This window comes from Bactrocera oleae, chromosome 6 (assembly GCF_042242935.1).
Source record: "Bactrocera oleae isolate idBacOlea1 chromosome 6, idBacOlea1, whole genome shotgun sequence".
NCBI lineage: Eukaryota > Metazoa > Arthropoda > Insecta > Diptera > Tephritidae > Bactrocera > Bactrocera oleae.
The window spans coordinates 40,160,783-40,181,377 of NC_091540.1; the positions used below are offsets into that span (position 1 = coordinate 40,160,783).

The 20,595-nt window shown below is 34.7% G+C and overlaps 1 protein-coding gene across 2 annotated transcripts; it reads right to left on the reverse strand.

Annotated features, from left to right (window-relative positions):
• Window positions 1-429: 429 nt before the first annotated feature.
• Window positions 430-18,924, reverse strand: LOC106616950 (gamma-glutamyl hydrolase). Of its 2 annotated transcripts, none has more exons than XM_070111878.1 (7): window positions 18,297-18,924; window positions 2,998-3,165; window positions 2,836-2,886; window positions 1,827-2,113; window positions 1,142-1,248; window positions 956-1,047; window positions 430-903 (listed from the first exon to the last, which is right to left on the reverse strand). In XM_070111878.1, exons 2-7 carry the CDS (start codon window positions 3,126-3,128, stop codon window positions 648-650), a joined length of 924 nt encoding a protein of 307 aa, XP_069967979.1. In that variant the 5' UTR covers window positions 3,129-3,165; window positions 18,297-18,924; the 3' UTR covers window positions 430-647. The 2 variants fall into 2 exon arrangements, with proteins under 2 accessions (XP_069967979.1, XP_069967978.1); XM_070111877.1 differs by lacking the exon at window positions 18,297-18,924 and adding an exon at window positions 9,745-9,845.
• Window positions 18,925-20,595: the final 1,671 nt, after the last annotated feature.

Genomic DNA, 20,595 nt, shown 5'->3' on the forward strand with positions numbered 1-20,595 from the left:
TAAATCAAGCACTAAACACGCCAGAGACATTAAATTTTATCTCTGGGATGGTATGAGATGACTTTATAGGAACCGCTTTCAAAATTAGACAGTGATTAGACAGTTTAATGTATGCCACCTTGTGACCAAAAATTGTCTAAACCAAACCGAAACTGTTCAAGCCCCTAAGTACTAAATATGTGGACCCCAGTGCCTATAGTTGACCTTCTACCGAAAATATCAGCCAATCCACAAAGAAATCTCAAACGAGTTTACCATTTGACTTTACGAGAGTATAAAATTTCGGTTACATCCGAACTCGGCCCTTCCTTACTTGTATAATAGTAAATTTGTTTTGATACAGTGGAGCCATCGGGCGGTGAGGCAAAGTATTTTATTGGACCGCCTTCGCCCTTATAGTTAATAACTTACAATAAAAACAAAAATAAATGTGAGATTATCTCATTTTTTATTTATAGCGTTAACTAATTAAACCCTTACTGATTTTCAAAACCACATATTGTATAACATACAACACAGAATTATCATAATTAGTTTCGCTGTAAATTATATATATAAGTATATACAAGTATATCTATATTTTAAACTATTTTCAATGACTCATAATTAAAATAGTTTCATACCGTTAAAAAACTAAAACACAAACATTAGAGTAAATTCGTAGGCAATGTTTGCAGACTCTCTTGATGAGGATAATCTATTGATTCGCCAAATACTCGCTGCCCGGAAATGGTTGTAGGAAAATTTTGTATTAAATGGCGCCTCGCCTCCTCATCACTTTCAAAACGATTGCCACAGCTCCGACACTGATCCACAAAAAACATTGATAAATACTCTTTTACCTTACTGCATTTTGGCGAGCATTCCGATTCTGGATGAAATTGCGTTCCAAAAAACGAATATCTGTGAAGTGCATAGTTTTGTAAGGATTACTTCACTGTAAGCGTTCAATTACCTGCGATGTTCTATAATGGAAGCAAATTCTAAACCTTTCGTGTCTTTGTTTTTCGCCAATATATGCCACACGTCATTAAAACTTTTTGCTGTCTTTATTGAAAAATTTTAAATAAGATTAACTTAAAGTTCCTTCGGGTAGGTAATAATTGAAATAAGTAAGAGAGAAATCTACACCTATCATTACCTTAAGACTCACGCAATACTTATGGCGATGATGACCGAATGGTTTGTTCTTCATTATGCTCTCTACTTCAACAGGTAACTCGGCAAAAAGTCGCGAATCACGAAAATCTGTAATATACAATAAAAGAAAATGTTTTACATTCTAATTTTAAATAGAAAGGAATAGAAGGTAAGATCGTACACACAATGGCGATAAAACAACGTTGAAACCTCAGTTATTTACTTATGTAGGTATACAAATTACGAACTCAAGCACGACCGGACCAATTTTGTAAATCTCATATTTTCGGAATTCGTTTCCGCCCCGAAAAAACAATTAATAAAATATAGGAAAGTTTTGTCGAAAAAATTAATCTGAAAGGGCGTCACAATATATAGAAAACACTAATATCGGAATGTTAAGCAGAAATATTATATAAGGAATAATTGACAATAGTTGTAAAATCATGCCAGATTATTTAGCTAAACAAGATTCCCAACAAAGAATGTAAGAGAAATTATTGTTAATATTGTTGCAGAGGATACGTCCCTTCATCAAGGAGAAAATGTAGTATTTCATATATTACATAAGGGCCATGAAATTATTTATTATAATGTTAAGAGATTTGTTGGTTATATATGTGGCTACTACTTCAAGCTTTAATGTGCTGTTCATTAATGATATACCGATTATAACCTAATAATACCTGGTAAAAATTCCACTGCTAAAAAGCAATTCATAAACTCGCATTTGTCGCGCACATCAGTGCCGAAAGGTGTATCCGCCATATTGGTTGTGTAGAGTACTAAAAGCTGAAATCCCAGGCAAGTTCCCCAAATGGGTAGCTTAACACCTTTCTTATGCATTTTCTCAGCTATCCGAATAATAATCAAAGAGGCGCTAACACAATAATTTGTTAAATCCAAACGAGCAGGATCGTGTGTATTGACGTAGACCGCACCACCCGGCAATAAAACTCTGCGGAAGAAAAATCTGATATTGATAAAACAAAAATATTTTGGACACGATTAACCCTAAAACTTTCAATAAAACGGTGTCGTCTAAATATCGCTTTATAATTTTGGAAAGAGGACATTTACCAAATAAAGTAGATTTGATCACAAACTTTGTTAGTATAGCTTCCTATACCTAATCTTTTTTTCAATATATCATAATTGTTTTTCAATATGACCAGATTTTTACGGATAAGTCATGTACGCATTCAGAAATTGTGAAGTAACCTCTCAATATCTTGCTATAAGACTACCTAAAAGATTTACTCAACTCATTTCGTAGTCATTCCAAACTATTGTACTTTGATAACTCCTTGAATATTGCTTCTCTATGTTATACTCCTATTATTCAACTCGTCCAAGCACGAACTAAAGGCTACGAAAATTTATGAAGCTTCAACTTCAGCCCACATAGATCATTTTACAGATACTAGTAAAAGTGTAGAAAATTGTTAAAAATTGATTATATTCATTATCATATAGTTATTGGTTATTAGCCTGGTGTTTAAATATATTTATACCTAAACGCCGCAATTGTGATGAAGCTAACCAATATTTATAAAGTTTAAACATTTATAGCCTGGTCCAAATATTTTATCTGCTACAACAACAGCACATACTTCTCAACTTCGCAAATAATATGTGGATCTCGATTCAATTGTGGATATACGAACAATATGAATATATGTATTCGTAACTTACCCATTCACCTTGCTTAATATGTACTCATAATAGTCGGTGGTTCTATTGATCCTTTATTTTAGAACGGAAATTTGTATAGCAGTTTATGTAACGAGAAGTAAATTGTGTATAACAAATTATATAAATAGTTCTTTCAATAAAATTATTATAAATATGACATACCAAATAGGGACAACACCAGCTCCCGCATCTTCCAAATATTTGACATTCTTTTCATCAATGTAACTGCAAACGTCCTGGCTCATACCATCCTTACGATCGATACACAGCAGACCAATAAGAGGTTTATCCATAATAATAATAGATGTATTTACGAGTACATATATAAACCTGAAAAATGTGAAAACAAATACCCAGAAATGTGGGACAATTTTATTTTATTTTGTACATACACGTATTTTGTCATTCAACTGTCGGAAATTGCATACTATATATGATACAAGTGAGTGTTTATAGATGTATGGAAAAAAATCTCTAATTTTTTAATGAACAAATCTCTTGAACCAGTCAAGCTATAATATATAACCCAAACTTTGTGGTGACATTTTATTTTTCTATCCTATTCGACAGTATGAAAAAAGTCGAAAATAGCTTATATTCGCCTCCCATATAAACTTATGATTCTAAAGTACAAGTCGGATCTTCGATCTATACTCTTCCTTAAAACCTCTACTTCACATCTATCATATGACAAATATGTTTGACTCTCAAAGAACAATATGTCACGGACAAGTTTCTGGACAGATTTGTAACAATCAATGAAACAAAGATATAACAATGGAACCTATCGGTAATTCGCATATTGGTTGTTGCTTGGTGAAAGTTGGACGAGGTTTCCAAAGCTGACTACCTTGAATATGGTAAAACAATCAATAAATAATTTTGAAGTGCTTTATTGGATCGATTGAACTTTAAGATCAAAGTCAGGTGACCTTATTACTCTTTCGCTAAGAATATATGTATAACAAATTGCGGTATGAACTAGTCCCACACTCACTATATTCACCACATTTGGCCAATAGCCGTAGTGACTCACTGGATAACGATCTTGTTCAAATGTCGAAATGGAAACAAGCAGCAATTTTGCAAACCTTGCAGTTTCACACCAGTATGGAAATATTTGAGGACCTTTATAGCAATTGCAGTACATTAGATGAAGACACACCGAAGAATAAAGCCATTTTTTTCATTTTAAAAAGCGTTGGATCATTGTTAAGTTAAAGACATCTTAGCTGGTGGACCGATTTCACGCATTTTCGATTTTAACTATAGTATATCCTTTCACTTAATTTTTCTAACATGTTTACCGATATATGTATACGGTATAGTGCCAAGCGGAAGCTGTAACCCAATTTTATCCATTTTTGCCATCACGAAGTATCGCGAATTTTGTATTTATAAAGAAAATGTTTATTTATTCATGAAAATATATTTTTTTTACTTCAAAGTAATCACCCCTAAAATAGTAATTTTTTGTAATCTTATTTAGCTCCTCCTTCGATGTAGTTTTTATCTCCACAACCGTAGCGTAGCGTCGTTCTTTCATGGGCCTCTTCAGTTTTGAGAACCAAACAAAAAGCCACAGGGGGCCAGGTCTGTGGAATACGGTGACTGCGGCACCATTAATATGTTGTTTTTTGCCAAATACGCGGTTTGTTCAGAAATTACCGCCAATTTTGACTTTTCGCGGGCTACGTGTATCGCATCATAATAGTGTAACTCCACTATATCTTCAGATAATTACTTTGAAAGGGGCAAAATAGATATTCAAGAATAAATAAACACTTTCTTAAGAAATACAAAATTCGCGATACTTTTTGAACAAACCTCGTATAAAGCAGAAAGGCAACCGGATGTTTGAAAATGATTATATAGGGTATATGGGGGCTAGAACAAGTATTCACCCCATTTTATCCATTTTAGACACAAGGATACACAGTTAATAGAAAGAGATGATTTTTAGCTTCATTAGAATAGCTTACCTATTGACTGATATATACGGTATAAGGTCAACCTGAAGTTCGAGAATCTTTAAGTTATGTTCCGATTTCGACAATTTTTAGACGTAAGATGTCACAAAGACACTGTTTACGCTAAGTTGGGCACCGAATATGTCTTGGTGTGTTAGTTCCTGAGGTAAAGGTGGGCGGCGTCATGTCCATTGTCTAATTACTATATTAGCTCAAATAAAGCTCGTTCTTACTGTCTTGAGTGTAAAATTGAATGTCTCCGACATGTTTAGTTAGTGAGGTATTGCACTTTCAGTAGTTTTAAACAAAAGCGTTTATCGGCGGTTATCATCCGATTTCACCTTTTTTCCCACCGTCGTTGGAGGTGTTAAAAAGAGTTGTCCTGTGCAAATTTGGTTGATATAACTTAAGGGGTTTGAGAGATATATATATACATAAACCAATTATAGAGCAGGACCACGCCCACTTTTTAAAGATTTTCAAACCGCAGATGCCCTCTCCCTAATGAGATTCATTGAACCAAATAAGGTTAATAAATATAATTTGAGGGTTAGTTATGGCACTTTATACATTAATGGCGTTTTATTGGCGTGACAATAGTCCGAATGCGCCCATCTACAATACTGAACTTCTTATGGTACCAAGAAATACGTATACCAAGTTTCTTCACAACATCTGTCATCATGATTATTTATATACGAGTATGTGTATATAATGCTATATCTATCTCGTTTGTTTTAGTGATACAAACAACCGTTAGGTGAACAAAACTATTATACTCTAAAGCAGCAAGTTGCGAATGTATAATAAAATACCAGCCTCACTGACCGATAGCGTCACTATCGCTACAGTAATTTGCTTTAATCTCTTATTATATTATATTATACTTCCACCCGCATCGGACTCGCTTTATTTTGATCGCGTGTGAAAGGAAACGTGTCCGCTGATTAAAAAAAGGAAAAATGCCACATCGGTCTGCTAAGAAATTATGCGCATTTAAAAAATAATAAAATATTGAAGAATATATATATAAGTATATCTACTCTTTATATTTGCTTAACATGCGAGAATATGTGTATTATTGTTGTACGGATATTGCTACAGATATCAATCCATATTTCCAACATGCTGCAGTATCAGCATTAACAACATGGCTACCATTTGCAAAATCTTACGTGATTAAACGTAAAACATTTGTATATTAGGTGGACTTGAAAGTAACACTCGAACAAAGGAATTCCATAAGTTTAAGATGCAAACTTACAAAAAACAAGTAAGGAAGGGCTAAGTTCGGATGTAACCGAACATTTTATACTCTCGCAAAGTCAAATAGTATACTCGTTTCAGATTTCTTTGTGGATTGACTGATATTTTCGGTAGAAGGTCAACTATAGTCACTGGGGTCCACATATTTAGTACTTAGGGGCATAAACAGTTTTGGTTCGATTTAGACAATTTTTGGCCACAAGGTGGCATACTTTAATCGCATTATTCACGCAAAGTTTTATCCCGATACAGTCATTGTTGCCTGATTTGCATAGTGGAAAGTGAAAAAATCAGATGGAATTTAAAATGGTGTTAGATGGGAAGTAAGCGTGGTTGTAGTCCGATTTCACCCATTTTCGCACTATGACATAGAAACATAAAAAGAACGTTATGTACCGAATTTGGTTAAAATCGGTTGAGCATATCTCAAGATATGGGTTTTCACCTAAAAGTGGGCTGTGCCACGCCCACTGTCTAATTTTGAACGCGTTTCCTATAAAGTCGTCACATATCATCCCACAGATAAAGTTTAATGTCTCTGGCGTGTTTAGTGCTTGATTTATCGCGCTTTTAGTAGTTTTTAACAGTACCGTTATATGGGGAATGGGCGGAGTTGCCAAATGATTTCAACTATTTTCACACCGTCAATAGAAGTGCTAAAAACATTTGCTTCTAGTGAATTTTGTTATTATAGCATTAGCGGTTTAGGAGATATGCACATTAAACTTATTAGAGGCGGGACCACGCCCACTTTTTAAAAAAAAATTTTAACTGCAGATGCCCCTTCCTAACTGTGATCCTGTGTACCAAATAACAGTCTTGTATCTTATTGCGGAGCTCAGTTATGGCAAGTTATTTGTTTTTGATTAATGGCGTTTTGTGGGCGTGGCAGTGGTCCGATTACGCCCACCTGCAATACCAACCGTCTCACGGTACCAAGAAACATGTCTACCAAGTTTCATAAAGATATATCAATTTTTACTCAAGTTAGAGCTTGCACGGACGGACGGACGGACAGACAGTCACCCTGATTTCAACTCGTCTCTTCATCCTGATCATTTATATATATATAACCCTATATCTAACTCGATTAGTTTTAGGTGATACAAACAACCGTTAGGTGAACAAAACTATTATACTCTGTAGCAACAGGTTGCGAGAGTATAAAAATTAAAATAAGAGAACACGTTAGCTATAATGCTCTTCACCGGTGCATATCTTATAGCAAAAGAGCTTTATTTTGATTTTGATCGGTCAGTTTGAATGCAGCTATATACATATATGCTATAGTGGTCCGACAAAAATTTCAGATCTCAAAAGCTAAGGGACCAATTCGCGTATATGTCTACAGACAGACGGACAGACCAACATGACTAAATCAACTCATCTCGTCACGCTGATCAGTTATATATAAGTACATAAGTACATGTGTTTCTATTTTATGGGATCTCCGTCATTTGATTCGTGGCAAACTTAAATAATCCTCTTCAGGGTATTACAAATGACGGCAATAAATAGCCCAAACTGGCTATGAGCCACTAAAGTTTGGAAGTTGGTTTTATAACGGTACATTTCTATAGCGCAGCTACAGCATTATCTGCAGCAACATGCATATAACAGTACATATGTAGATATATTAGAGTGTGTATAGAAAAATGAACTTTCCACTTGGCGCCAAAAATATGTTTAATTTTTTAATTTAAATAATTTTTATTTTTTGCTTAACACACTACTAATTTTGTGTATATAAACCGTCAACCACGCACAGGAAATGGTACATTTTACCAACGTTCAGAAGAAATACCCAAGGACGTGAAAAGTCGATATTCTGAAGCACATCCAATTACCGTAAAGCCATATACTGTCAGCGTCAAAAGAAAGTGTACACCTTTTTCTCATACATTTCAATCCTTATTTCAGTATAAAAATATTAAAATTTTTTTAAATCAATTATCATTTATAAATTATTGAATATTATTCTTACAAAAACTTAACAGCAATCCAAAATAAAATCCACAAGTACAAAACAACACATACAAAACCAAATATATTCAGTTTTTCACGCGTCAAAACAAAGTGTACAGTTTAAGAAAAATTAAAAAGATAATACTTTGTTTGTCTTCTCTTTGCATGGATAACTGCTTCCAGCCTCCTTGGCATTGATTCCACTTAGTTGGACACTACCTCCGGGGAAATTTTGGACCACTCCCCTTGTAAAATGTCCTTCAGAGAATTTTTACTGGTTATGCTCCTTTTTCTTACTTTCCGGTCCAAATGTTCCTACAGATGCTCAATGGGGTTTAGGTGAGGTGATTGTGGGGGATTATCCAGCTGTTTTGGTGTACGGTAAAGCAACCATTCCTTTACTATTCTTGCCGTATGCTTAGGATCGTTATCCTGTTGGAAGATCCAGGATTGATCTAAGCCCAATTTTTCAATACTGGGGAGCAAATTTTCTTTTAAAATGTTTAGATAATCTATTTAGTTCATTGTGCTATCAATAAACACCAGTCTTTACACTCCACTTGCCGCCATGCACCCCCAAACCATCACCGAACCCCACCATGCTATACAGTGGATGTAATATTTTTCTGTTCAAACTCTTGATTTTTGTTTCTCCAAACTTTAGTACTTTTTTTCTTCCTTAAAACTTCGAACTTGCTTTCGTCAGAAAAAATTACGTTATTCCAGAACGATTTGTCCTTATTTTTATATTTTTCAGCAAATTGCAATCTCCGCTTTTGGTTCTGTGTAGAAATGTGTGTTTTTTTCCTCGGTACCCGTCCATAGAGACCATTGGCATGCAACGCTCGCCTGATCGTGCTGGCACTTACGTTCAGTGCGGATGTTCTGCACATTTCCTCAGGCATTTTTACGGCACTGACAGTTGGATCTATCTTTAGCTCTCACAACTGATCGCATTTCTGTATCACTGACACGCTTTGGCGTACCCGAACGTGTCCAATCTTCTAATTCTCCAAACTTTTTTTTGCTTATCAATAATTTTTTTCACTGTGTTATGGCTTCTTCCAATCATCGAAGCAATTTCGCGTTAAGATTTTCCGTCTTTCTTAAAATTGATCATGTGCTCTTGTCAAATTTCCAAACGCAAATAAAATTCTATCTACACAAGGATACTAAATAACATTAGAATGAAGCAATTACAAAGAAAGAACTATGGCTAACGGTATATTTTTTTGCGTAAAATAAATATGCAACTTTGTTTTGACGCGTGAAATACTGAGAATATTTGGTTTTGTTCGTATTGTTTTTGTATTTATGGATTTTTTTTGGATTGCTGTTAATTTTTTGTAAGAACAATATTTGATCATTCATAAATGATAATTTATTTGAAATTTTTTAAATATTTTTCTACTGAGATAAAGACTGAAATGTATGAGAAAAAGGTGTACACTTTCTTTTGACGCTGACAGTATACATACATATGTATATATAATATAATAGCAACAAAAATTAAAGGAAAGCCAAAAAATGAGATGAAGCACTGCACTGTGTTTTCTCGAAGGTCAAGAATATGTAAAAAGCTATTTCGTTTGCCAAAATATAAGCTAAATAACATATACATATATATGTATGTATGTACACATATAATACAGAAAAAGCTTTCAATTCCACACCTATCATGGATGTACAGATGCTTAAGAGAACTCACCAAAGTGCAGTTGACTGCGGATCTTATTCACTTGTTTTTCAACTCAAGACTAACAAAGTGCAAGACTTTAAAATCGGCTGCTAGCCGCGCATTATAAAAATTGGCGCCAAGTTCTAGTGCACACACATATGTAGTGTGTGCCTGGGAATTTTTGTATACAACGAAACGAAGCGACGAATCAATCATTTCACTGTGAAGTTATAACGTCATCATTTCGCCATTTCAATGATCGATATCATATACTAAGAGCAGAGAACGTATATCATATATATGATATACTCTCTGCTAAGAGCAAGAATGTTAAAAGACAAGCTTACACCAAGTATTTACTATTACTTTTTTCGATTTAGGCTGTGATAGATGTGAACAAGAATCATAAGCTATAAAGGTTTGTTTTTGTTTCTATAATGCCTCCACTCATTCTAAAGCTTATGATTACGATGGCGTAATCTTGTTTCTATCATTCTTGATTGCGACCAAGAATGACGTCATAAAAAGGAGAAATAGAAGAAGCAACGTAGAAAAACTGTCAAATTTTCTTGTAAATTGCAAATTGACACGCAAATACTTTTGTGAATTCTTAAAATAAACTTTCGAAATACAAATATGTGTGTAAAGTTTAATGACTAATTTGAATGTATGTATAATGAAAATAATCACATACTAAGAGGATTAGATGTAAACTACCATTTTAGGACGTAATTGTTGTCAAACCCTACATACATACACTCATAACGATAAAAAAGTGTCGAAGTCAGAGAACGTAAATAAACGTTCAAATCGTAAAAATCATAAATTAAACAAATTTCTGATGTTCTTTCGAGAAGGGAAAAGTGACAACCCCGTAAAATAAAGAATACATAGTGACAAAAGTGGCAACAAAGCTTTTGTTTTACAATTTTAAAATATGTTTCCGTGGCTCACAAAAATCTGCGTCGATTGTATGCATGCTCTTACATTAACATACGTACGGCAAGGGAAGCGGTAACAATCGGCGGCCGTTCGTTAATTTTTTTCGACACAACTCGGCTTTTCTACCACCAACACAATGTGTTGACGCTTTGTCGTCGCGCAAACAGTTGTCAATTTATCGACACATTGACTCTATGACATAAAAACCAAAACATGAGCTTCGCCATTAGTTGTCCACAGTGGCGGATCACTGAAGGGGTTTAAATGATAGTTCGGTAATAATAATATATTGACGAAAAATTTATTTAGTTAATAGATCGATTCACAGAGTCCGCTACTATCATAAAACCAAAGCGCGGCAAATAAATTCAGAAGAATATACCAGTTTAGCAGTATGCTTCGGATCATTGTCTTGTTGTAAGACCCAAGAATCATCCAAGCCTAATTTTTCAACGCTGGGTGACAAATTATCCCTTAAAATCTTAAGGTAGTCGTCCTTATTCATTGCCCCCTCAATGAACACTAAGTTTCCGACTCCACCTGCGGCCATACAACCCCACACCATTACCGAGCCACCACCATGCTTAACGGTAGGAATCAAAATTTGTTCTGCAAATGCCTGGTTTTTGGTTCTCCAAATTTGTACAGCTTTTTTTTGCCAAATATCTCAAATTTGCTTTCGTCGCTAAACAGGACATTGTTCCAGAAAGAAAAATCTTCATTTTCATAATTTTTACATATTCAAGACGTCGCTTTTAGTTGGTCTCTGTAATGTATGGTTTCTTTCAGGGCATTCGACAATAGATGTCATTTTCATGCAGGGCCCTACGTACTGTACTGGCACTTACGCTTTCGCCTGATACTTCTGACACATTTTTCGTTATTTGCACAGCACTTTCAAAGGGATTCGCTTACACCGTTCGTACTATACTTCGAATTTGGGTATTATTAAGCCGTCGTGGTCTTCGACGATGATCAATATTCTGCAATTTTCCACTCTTATTGTATTTGTCGATCATTTCTTTTACGGTGTTATGATTTCTGCTGATTAAGTCGACAAAATCTCTCAACGTTTTTCCTTCCTTGTGTAATTTTATAACAAGTTCACGCGTGTCGACAGAGGTTTGTTTACCCATTTTTATAAAAAAAAATATTTGCACAAAAAGTTTGGTTACAAGCACGTGTGAATAGTGATTCTTAAAATGACCAACTGAATCAAATAACAAAATATAAAGGAAAATTTTTTGCTCCCGCTGCTTTCCACTGCGATTTTTACAAAAACAACACGGCTGTAATCTTAACATTGACGCGTTAAATATGGAATGTAATTTGTTTTTGCTGCTGAACTCAAATTGTTGTTGGAATTTTGAGTTTTTTTTTTTGTTTAAAACAGATAGTATTAAATATTGTTGAGAAAAGAGCAACTTTTAAAAAAGAAAAGGAGTTAAATACTAAGAAAAAAATTATGTGACGATTTGAGATGGACTTGTATACTTTATATTGACGCTGACTGTACATGCAAGATTATATGCGACCGCTTGGTTTTTTCTGATGGGGTGATGTCAAGCAAGAGGCGTACAAAACCAAACCCAGAAATTTCCCTGAATTGAAGCAGTTCATTAAATATATAATTGAGACAATCCCGATTTCAACCCTTCAGCCCGCAATTAATAAATTTCTATTTAGGTGTCGCAGATGCGTGGCTGAGCATGGAAATGAGAACATTTCTATTACAATAAAATATCAAAATAAAAAATTTTCTATACAATAAAAAAAATAAATGTAATGCATTGATTAAACAGAAACTTATTACGGTTTAGTTTTGTAGCACGATTCGTGAGCCACCCTATATATGCAGAATTATATACAAAGTCGTTTGGTCATTGTAAATATACGAATCTGTTAGCGAATATTTCTTAGCATTTTTTTTCTTATTTCACATTCAAAATGCTTAATTCTGTTATTTTGCGCTTCGCAGGGGTAAAACTCTAGGAATCCGCTTATAATTTGTTTGTGGTAAAATCGGAGAAGTTAGAAGATATATTTCTTAAAATATTTCATGTACTTGACATCATTATGGAGTCACAAAATTGGAATTGTGTTTTGCCGTCGGCATTTTCATATCATGTGTACATGTAAAGAAATATGAAAGAACAGGTAAGGAAGTGCTAAGTTCGGATGTACCCGAACATTTTATACTCTCGCAAAGTCAAATGGTATACTCGTTTGAGATTTCTTTGTGGATTGACCGACATTTTCGGTAGAAGGTCAACTATAGGCACTGGGGTCCACATATTCAGTACTTAGGGGCTTGAACAGTTTTGGTTCGATTTGGACAATTTTTGGTCACAAGGTGGCATACTTTAATTTGGTTTTGGTTGAAATCGGTTGAATTTGGTTGAAATCGATTAAGCAGATCCCAAGATATGGGTTTTTATCTAAAAGTGGGCGGTGCCACGCGCACTGACTAATTTTGAACGCGGTTCCTATAAAGTCATCTCATACCATCCCAGATATACAATTTAATGTCTCTGGCGTGTTTTGTGCTTGGTTTATCGCGCAGTAACACATTAAACTTATTAGGGGCGGGACCACGCTCACTTAAAAAAAATTTAACTGCGGATGCCCCTCTCCAATGTGATCCTGTGTACCAAATGACAGTCTTGTATCTTATTGCAGAGCTTAGTTAAGGCAATTTATTTGTTTTTGATTAAAGGCGTTTTGTGGGCGTGGCAGCGGTCCGATTACGCCCATCTGCAATACTAACCGTCTTATTCAACTCGTCTCTTCATCCTGATCATTTATATATACATAACCCTATATCTAACTCGATTAGTTTTAGGTGATACAAACAACCGTTAGGTGAACAAAAATATTATACTCTGTAGCAACAAGTTCCGAGAGTATAAAAATATTTGTAAATTTGTCTACAAACAACATACATATGTATGTAGATATGTACACTCATTACTTCATGTGAAATCTCCGTTGACACGGTCAACCAATGATCGAAGCTCACGTTTTTTGCTTTCATGTCAAAGAGTCAATCTGTCAAAGGACTGACGCGACGACAAAGCGTCACAACATTGTATTGTTGGTAAAAAATCCGAGATGTGCCGAAAAATAAACGAAGGCTCGCCGATTGTCCTCGCTTCCCTTGCCGCTCTAACCGCTTTGCCTATAAATCATTGTGAATATATACATATGTTTAAATATAAACATGCATACATATTGACGCAGATTTTGGGAGTAACTGAAAAATATTTTAGAATTGTAAAATATTTTAAATCGACCCAAAACTTTGTTGAAACTTTTGTCACTTTTTCTGTGTTTTGTGGGCTTGCAGGGTTGTCACTTTTCCTTTCTAGAGGGAACATCAAAAAGTTGTTCAATTTATGATCGCAAAAAGAGGCTTTGGGGCAAACGCATGCTCGGGGAGATGTGTAAAGCGTTAGCTTATTGCATGTGCGCCAGCCTTCAGGAATGAAAATGTTGTTGTTGTGTGATTTACTACAAATTTAGGATTTGTCAATTTGGCTGCCATATTGATTTCTGACGATGCTCATGCTATTTGAGACAATTGTTGTTCTTGTATAACAATGTTTGTATTTTTCCTATTGGCTGACATACTTACATTTGTACGCTTATATGTACATATGAAGATTTGTGCATGCATTACTTATTTTGCAAGGTCATACGCATATTTGTACATTTGTACATACTTACATATAGAGCAGTGCGCGCACATGTATGTATTGATAAGTGATAATATATGTATGTATATTATTATATTATATTATATATTATAACATATTGATGTACATACATACATTAATTATTAATGCTGTAACAATTGAAATTAGGAAAATTATGAAAATAGTAAAATATCATTTTTTCCATAATCATTCATATTTTATCAATGTAGCATTTGTGCACAAAAATAATATTTTATCAATTTTTCATCATAAAAATCGTTTATATGGCAAAAAATAAACATGCATATGTGAAGTGGCATTTGTATTTTTTCTTTTCTCATTCATTTCATTTCATTTTTCTCTTTATGTTGGGAGATACGTATTTCTGCAAAAGAACGTTGTTATAATTTTTCATTTCTGTTAAACAACAGCGAATACTACAGGAAATGGTGAACTCCCTGATCTGACGTTTTCAGTTCTGTTAGCCGTCCAATCGAGCATCATAAAAAATTCAATTGCACCTTCTCGTTCTTCTACGTTCTCTGGTTCTTCTACGTTCTCTGCTTAGACTGCGGGATGGTAAGGCCCAAATGGGGACTAATGCCTTGCGTAACTCATTGGCTTTATACAACAGTTGTAAAGCAGATTATGGCATTCGGTATATTGGTATGTTATATATTAGTGGAATAGACACACGCGGTAAGGCGTACGGAAAGCATACAAAGAGCAGCAAGTATATGTATCAGTGGATATCTTAGATCAACGCCAATCCAGGCGCTAAATGTTATTTTACATTTACTGCCCACAGACTTGTTCTGTAAGCAACTGTCAACTCTTAGACTGAAGGGATCCTCCCTATAGTTGCCAGTAATAAAAGAAAGTCTTCTTGTTCTGACAAGATGTGTGCCCACAACAAGAAATATATTTATATATGTATACAGATAGCCACGCGGCTTTGAAATCACTAAAGTCTCTTAGGGCTTCATCAAAGATAGTGAAATAGTGCCTTGATCTCTTGGGGGATCTAACATCCTATTTCACGATAAGTCTGCAATGGGTGATCTGTGAAGCAGACAAACTAGCCAGTGTAGGCATCGCGCATAAATTAGACTCCGAAAACCAGCGAATTTATATGCCGATGGCTACTTGTAGATATATAATCGACAAACATGTTATAGATATAGCCGAAACTCAGTGGAGCCAATCCCTAACTTGCTTAACACGCAGGCAAACGTGGCATAAATGTAACATGGCCAGCACATGCCGATTATTAAAATTTAAAAGGAACTCTAATTGAAGTGCTAACAGGCCATTGCCTAATTGGCAGATATGCCAGCAGACAATGGGTCTCCTAAAGGCCTAGATACGCGGTGAGACATTCACTCGACCTACCTAAACCAGCCCCGCACCTAAATCAACTGTATGAAAAGCTCTCAGCTTTATCCGGTCGCGAGATATAGAAAGTTGCTTATAAGCAACTTTGGGCGTTTAGGGCGGTTTTTGGGAGATACATATAAATATCTGCAAAGAAAAAGATGTTTCTTTTTATTTATCATATGTTTGTTTTAAATGTTTTATGTTTTTAGTGTGCTAAGATAAAAAACAGTTCTTGTGCGTATTGTAACATATATGAACACCTCATTTTACGCATTTTTAAAGAGGTGTTTCGGTTTTACAAAAACGGCATTGTCGTTTCTCTCCCCAAACTATCCAATGGCCATTTTCATCATATCGCTTCGAGTTAGAGAGATCTTCGAAAACATGATGGCGTTTCGAACTCTGAGGAAGAAGGTGAGGCCGATTTCTACATTTTGTATAACACTAGGACACTCTTTTTTAGAGTAGAAGTGGAAAATATCGGCGTAGCGTTTAAGACCTCAGTTGCGATATCCATGCTTGGCCAATGGATTAACGAGTTTAAGATGTCTCCTAGAAAAGGGGTTGGTAACTGCTGGGCCTAAGCTCCAGTGATGTTTCACTTTAAACAGTTTCATAACATGTCGGCAAGATCAACTCCTTCCAGGTTTTAATTATATTTGGAAACAAAAGCTCGGAACTTCAACAAACTTATTTTCTTTCCCGTTCCAACGTTTACATATCCCGATTAGCTACATATTAAAAAAATGCCAAAATTAGCTTCATATTTCATATCATACGATCCCCTGCCAAACTTTCTCAAATCTGACTCAGACTTTAGTTCACACTTTCCATTCGACTTTTTCGGAACGTGCCGATGACAAATATTCACATTTTGCGTACCAATTATCAAAGTATAGTTTGTAATTTTGAAATTTTGGTACTGCGGATGCCAGGTATAATACAATCTCCGATGATATGCCGAGTCCATATGAAGGGCAATTTCCATTACCAACGTAGAGCGCAAAGTCAAAATAAAAATAGCGGGGTTGTACTGTTTGAAAGATGATCTTCCCGAAATATGCAAATAACCCGAAAACCGAAAGCTCTTTAATGTCTGTGCACATCTTTGGAAATGAATGCATTTTTCTTTAAGCAACGATAATAGTAGACGAATTTTGTATAATTTGTCATAATTAGTATCAATTTTAGATGGTTGCTTCGATTTACAGGAAAAGTTTTCACAAATTTATTTCGCGGCATCAAATAAGTTATGGCGGTAAATTTCAGTTCTTTCCATTCTAAGACTTGGCAGCTGGACTAAGCCTAAATACAGGGTGGTTCACGAATCTAGCTACAAAAACAAACCGTAATAACTTTTTTTCTGTGTGAGTAAGCGACCTCTTCGAACTTTTTTATTTAGCAGATTATTATTTAAATTTTTTAAAAATTAATGCTTGAGATACCGAAAAGATGGTTTGGATAGTGCAGCGGTACCTGAACCTCTGAAGCCCGTCATTTCCGTCCAAAGGGAATTCAGGCGGTATTTTGGCGGCACTGTCCAGTGTAGATGAACCATTTGAGGTTGGTGAACATATTTGTCGAATCTGGAAGTATCGCATTTACGATTCAGGCAAATTTAAGAGTTTCGATTCACAACTTATCGGCGAAACTTGGAGTTAGTAGACGGTCACAATTCCAATAATCCTTCTTTGAACAAAACGGTGTAAGAGTAACTGTCAATGGGCATCGTTATTTAAAGATGTTGATTAACTTTTTTTTACCCAGAAGTGCGCCGAAAACGTGTAGCTTTCAATAGTAATGGAAAAATTGCACACATAGCCAGACCGGTTATTACGGACGAAAATTTGAAAACAAATTAATATCAAGAAACTCCACTTTCCGCTGGATCCCAAGGTCACCTGACCTGACTGCACTAAGGTCCATAATTTTTATAAATAATTAATTATATAAAATAAAATAAAAATTTCTATACAGTAAAAAAAATAAATGTATTGATTAAAAAAAGTTATTACGGTTTGTTTTTGTAGCACAATACGTGAGCCACCCTGTACAACAAAACTCCAAGAAATCTTTACTTAAGTATTTGGGTTCACTTCCGGACTTTTGGAGGGCGTATATGTGTATTGCTATGTTGCAGAATCAGTTTGATTACTATATCATCAAAACTCGTGACGAAATATTGGATTGGCTTATTTATTGTACTATGCTAATTTCAGACTTTTTGCAAGTAACGTCTTGAATGTCGATTGGTCTTTTTCTCCATTTCAATTGGGATACATCTACTTTTTTCAGCAATAAAGTGCTCTATATTTTCTGGTCCTTGAGTAATTTCTTGGTTGGCAATCCTTTCTAGTAAATCGATTTCTAATTCTTCACCCTTTTCTGAAATCTCTTTAAAACCTTTTTAAGCAACTTGCACAAACAAAAAATCTAGCGGTACAATAGAAAAATGTTTATTAATTTTTTCACTTGTATTTTTTTCTTTTACTATTTGTTCTTAAAACTGTGTAATTATTTTCTTGATATTTATTTTTCAAGTATTTTATTTATTTTTTTATAAACTACCCCAAAATTTCCGCACGACCGACACGCTCAACTTCGCTCCGATTAAATACTCATAACACGATGTCAAAACTGTTATAGCTCAAACAGTCACCGACATTCGTCCCTTCCGTTGTTACCGCCCGCATCAAACCAAATTTGTCAGAAGTTATGCCCGTAGTTGCAACGCAGAAATCAGTTGTTCTCATTTGTTTTCATTTCACCAATGGTGCCATTGTTCTATTTGTATACACTATTTTTCACACATTTAGTTGTTTAGTTATAATTTTTCATAATGTAAAAGCTCAAAACTAAAATCCAACTATTAAAAATAGTTTACCTATTTATAAATAAATGTATTCGACTGTGCATTTGAGTTATTTTAAGAATATTTCAAATATGTTCAAGTTTATCTTTTATTTACTACAAAATATCCAGATTGGTAACCCTGCGTTGCTCTCTCACTCTCAGCTCACTCGTTTCTACGGGAAAAATCCAATTTTTGCGGATATCCTACCATACGGTTTGTAAAAGCGATTTCAAACGATGCGAAACAGAGAAGTTGCTTATAAGCAATATTGGTGGCAACAGAAAGCTGGAATTATTGTACTTTATGTATGCAAAGGTGGTGGAAAATGAATCAAAATTTCAAAGCTCTACTTGCACAATTAGGTAATCATTAGGTTTTAGAGTTTTAAGAGTTCATCGTTTCTTCTTATATTCTTACATGGAAAATGTAACTTTTGCATATACCTATATATCTCGTTAGCTTTAATTATAACACTTAAGATAAAAGGATATTTTTTGATTATTTTCTTGCTACACAGTTTTAATTTTTTAATTTATTTATTACATTTATTATTATTTTTTGCACCTACTGATAATGGTATTGATTATTTTCCACTGAACATATAAATCGTAGAATCATCGTTTACAGTAATGGGGTTTGGAGTAAATTTTTGTGGTGTGCTTTAAGTGACAATTTTGCTTAAAGTATAAAATTATGCTTTTTGGCGTATGTTTGTATTTAGGTATACATATTTACAAGCTTAAGCATGAGACATTAGTTTTGGGCCTATATAAGTATGTAAGGGTATGTACCTTTTAGTAAGAAGCCAATATGTTCCGATTACTTTTAGATGATGTTTAAATTAAAAATTAAATAACAAAATATTTTTAAATTATGGGTTGGCAACTAAGTAATTGCGGATTTCACTCATAGATGGCTTCAGTTGAATTTTTAGTTTTGCTGGCGTAGTCCAAATGTAAAGCACATTTTGTTATTTGATAGTTGACAATTCAGTTGTCAATCATTAAAAAAAAGTTTTTTGATCGGTTGCGAAGTTTTCGTTTGGCGTTCGTTGAAAAATGGAAGATCAAAAGGAACATTTTTGTCTTATTTTGCTTTTTTATTTTCGCAAAGGGAAAAACGCATCGCAAGCTCACAAAAAGTTATGTGCTGTTTATGGCGACGAAACCATAAAAGAACGGCAGTGTCAAAATTGGTTTGCCAAATTTCGTCCTGGTGATTTTTCACTCAAAGATGAAAAACGCTCTAGTCGTCCAGTTGAAGTTGATGACGACCTAATCAAAGCAATAATCGATTCGGATCGTCATAGTACAACACGTGAGATTGCAGAGAAGTTTCAGGTATCATATACATGCATTCAAAATCACTTAAAACAGCTTGGCTATGTTCAAAAACTCGATACATGGGTTCCTCACGAACTGAAAGAAACGCATTTAACGCAACGCATTAACAGCTGCGATTTGCTAAAGAAACGTAATAAAAATTATCCATTTTTAAAACGAATGATAACTGGCGATGAAAAATGGGTTGTTTACAACAATATCGAGCGGAAAAGATCGCGATGCAGGGCAGGTGAATCAGCTCAAACAACATCAAATGCTGGTATTCATGGTATTCATCAAAAGAAAGTTTTGTTATCAGTTTGATGGGATTATAAAGAAATTGTCTACTTTGAACCGAACGATCAATTCTGTTGTCTATATTGAACAACTAACGAAATTAAACAATGCAGTTGAAGAAAAGCGGCCCGAATTGGTAAATCGAAAAGGTTTTGTATTCCATCATGATAACGCAAGGCCACACACATCTTTGGTCACTCGGCAAAAGTTATTGGAGCTTGGTTGGAATGTTTTGCCACATCCACCATATAGTCCTGACCTTGCACAATCGGATTACTTTTTGTTTCGATCTTTACAAAACTCCTTAATGGTAAAAATTTCTTTAAAGATGATGTCAAATCGTACCTGATTCAGCTTTTTGCTAATAAAAACCAGAGGTTTTATGAACGTGGGA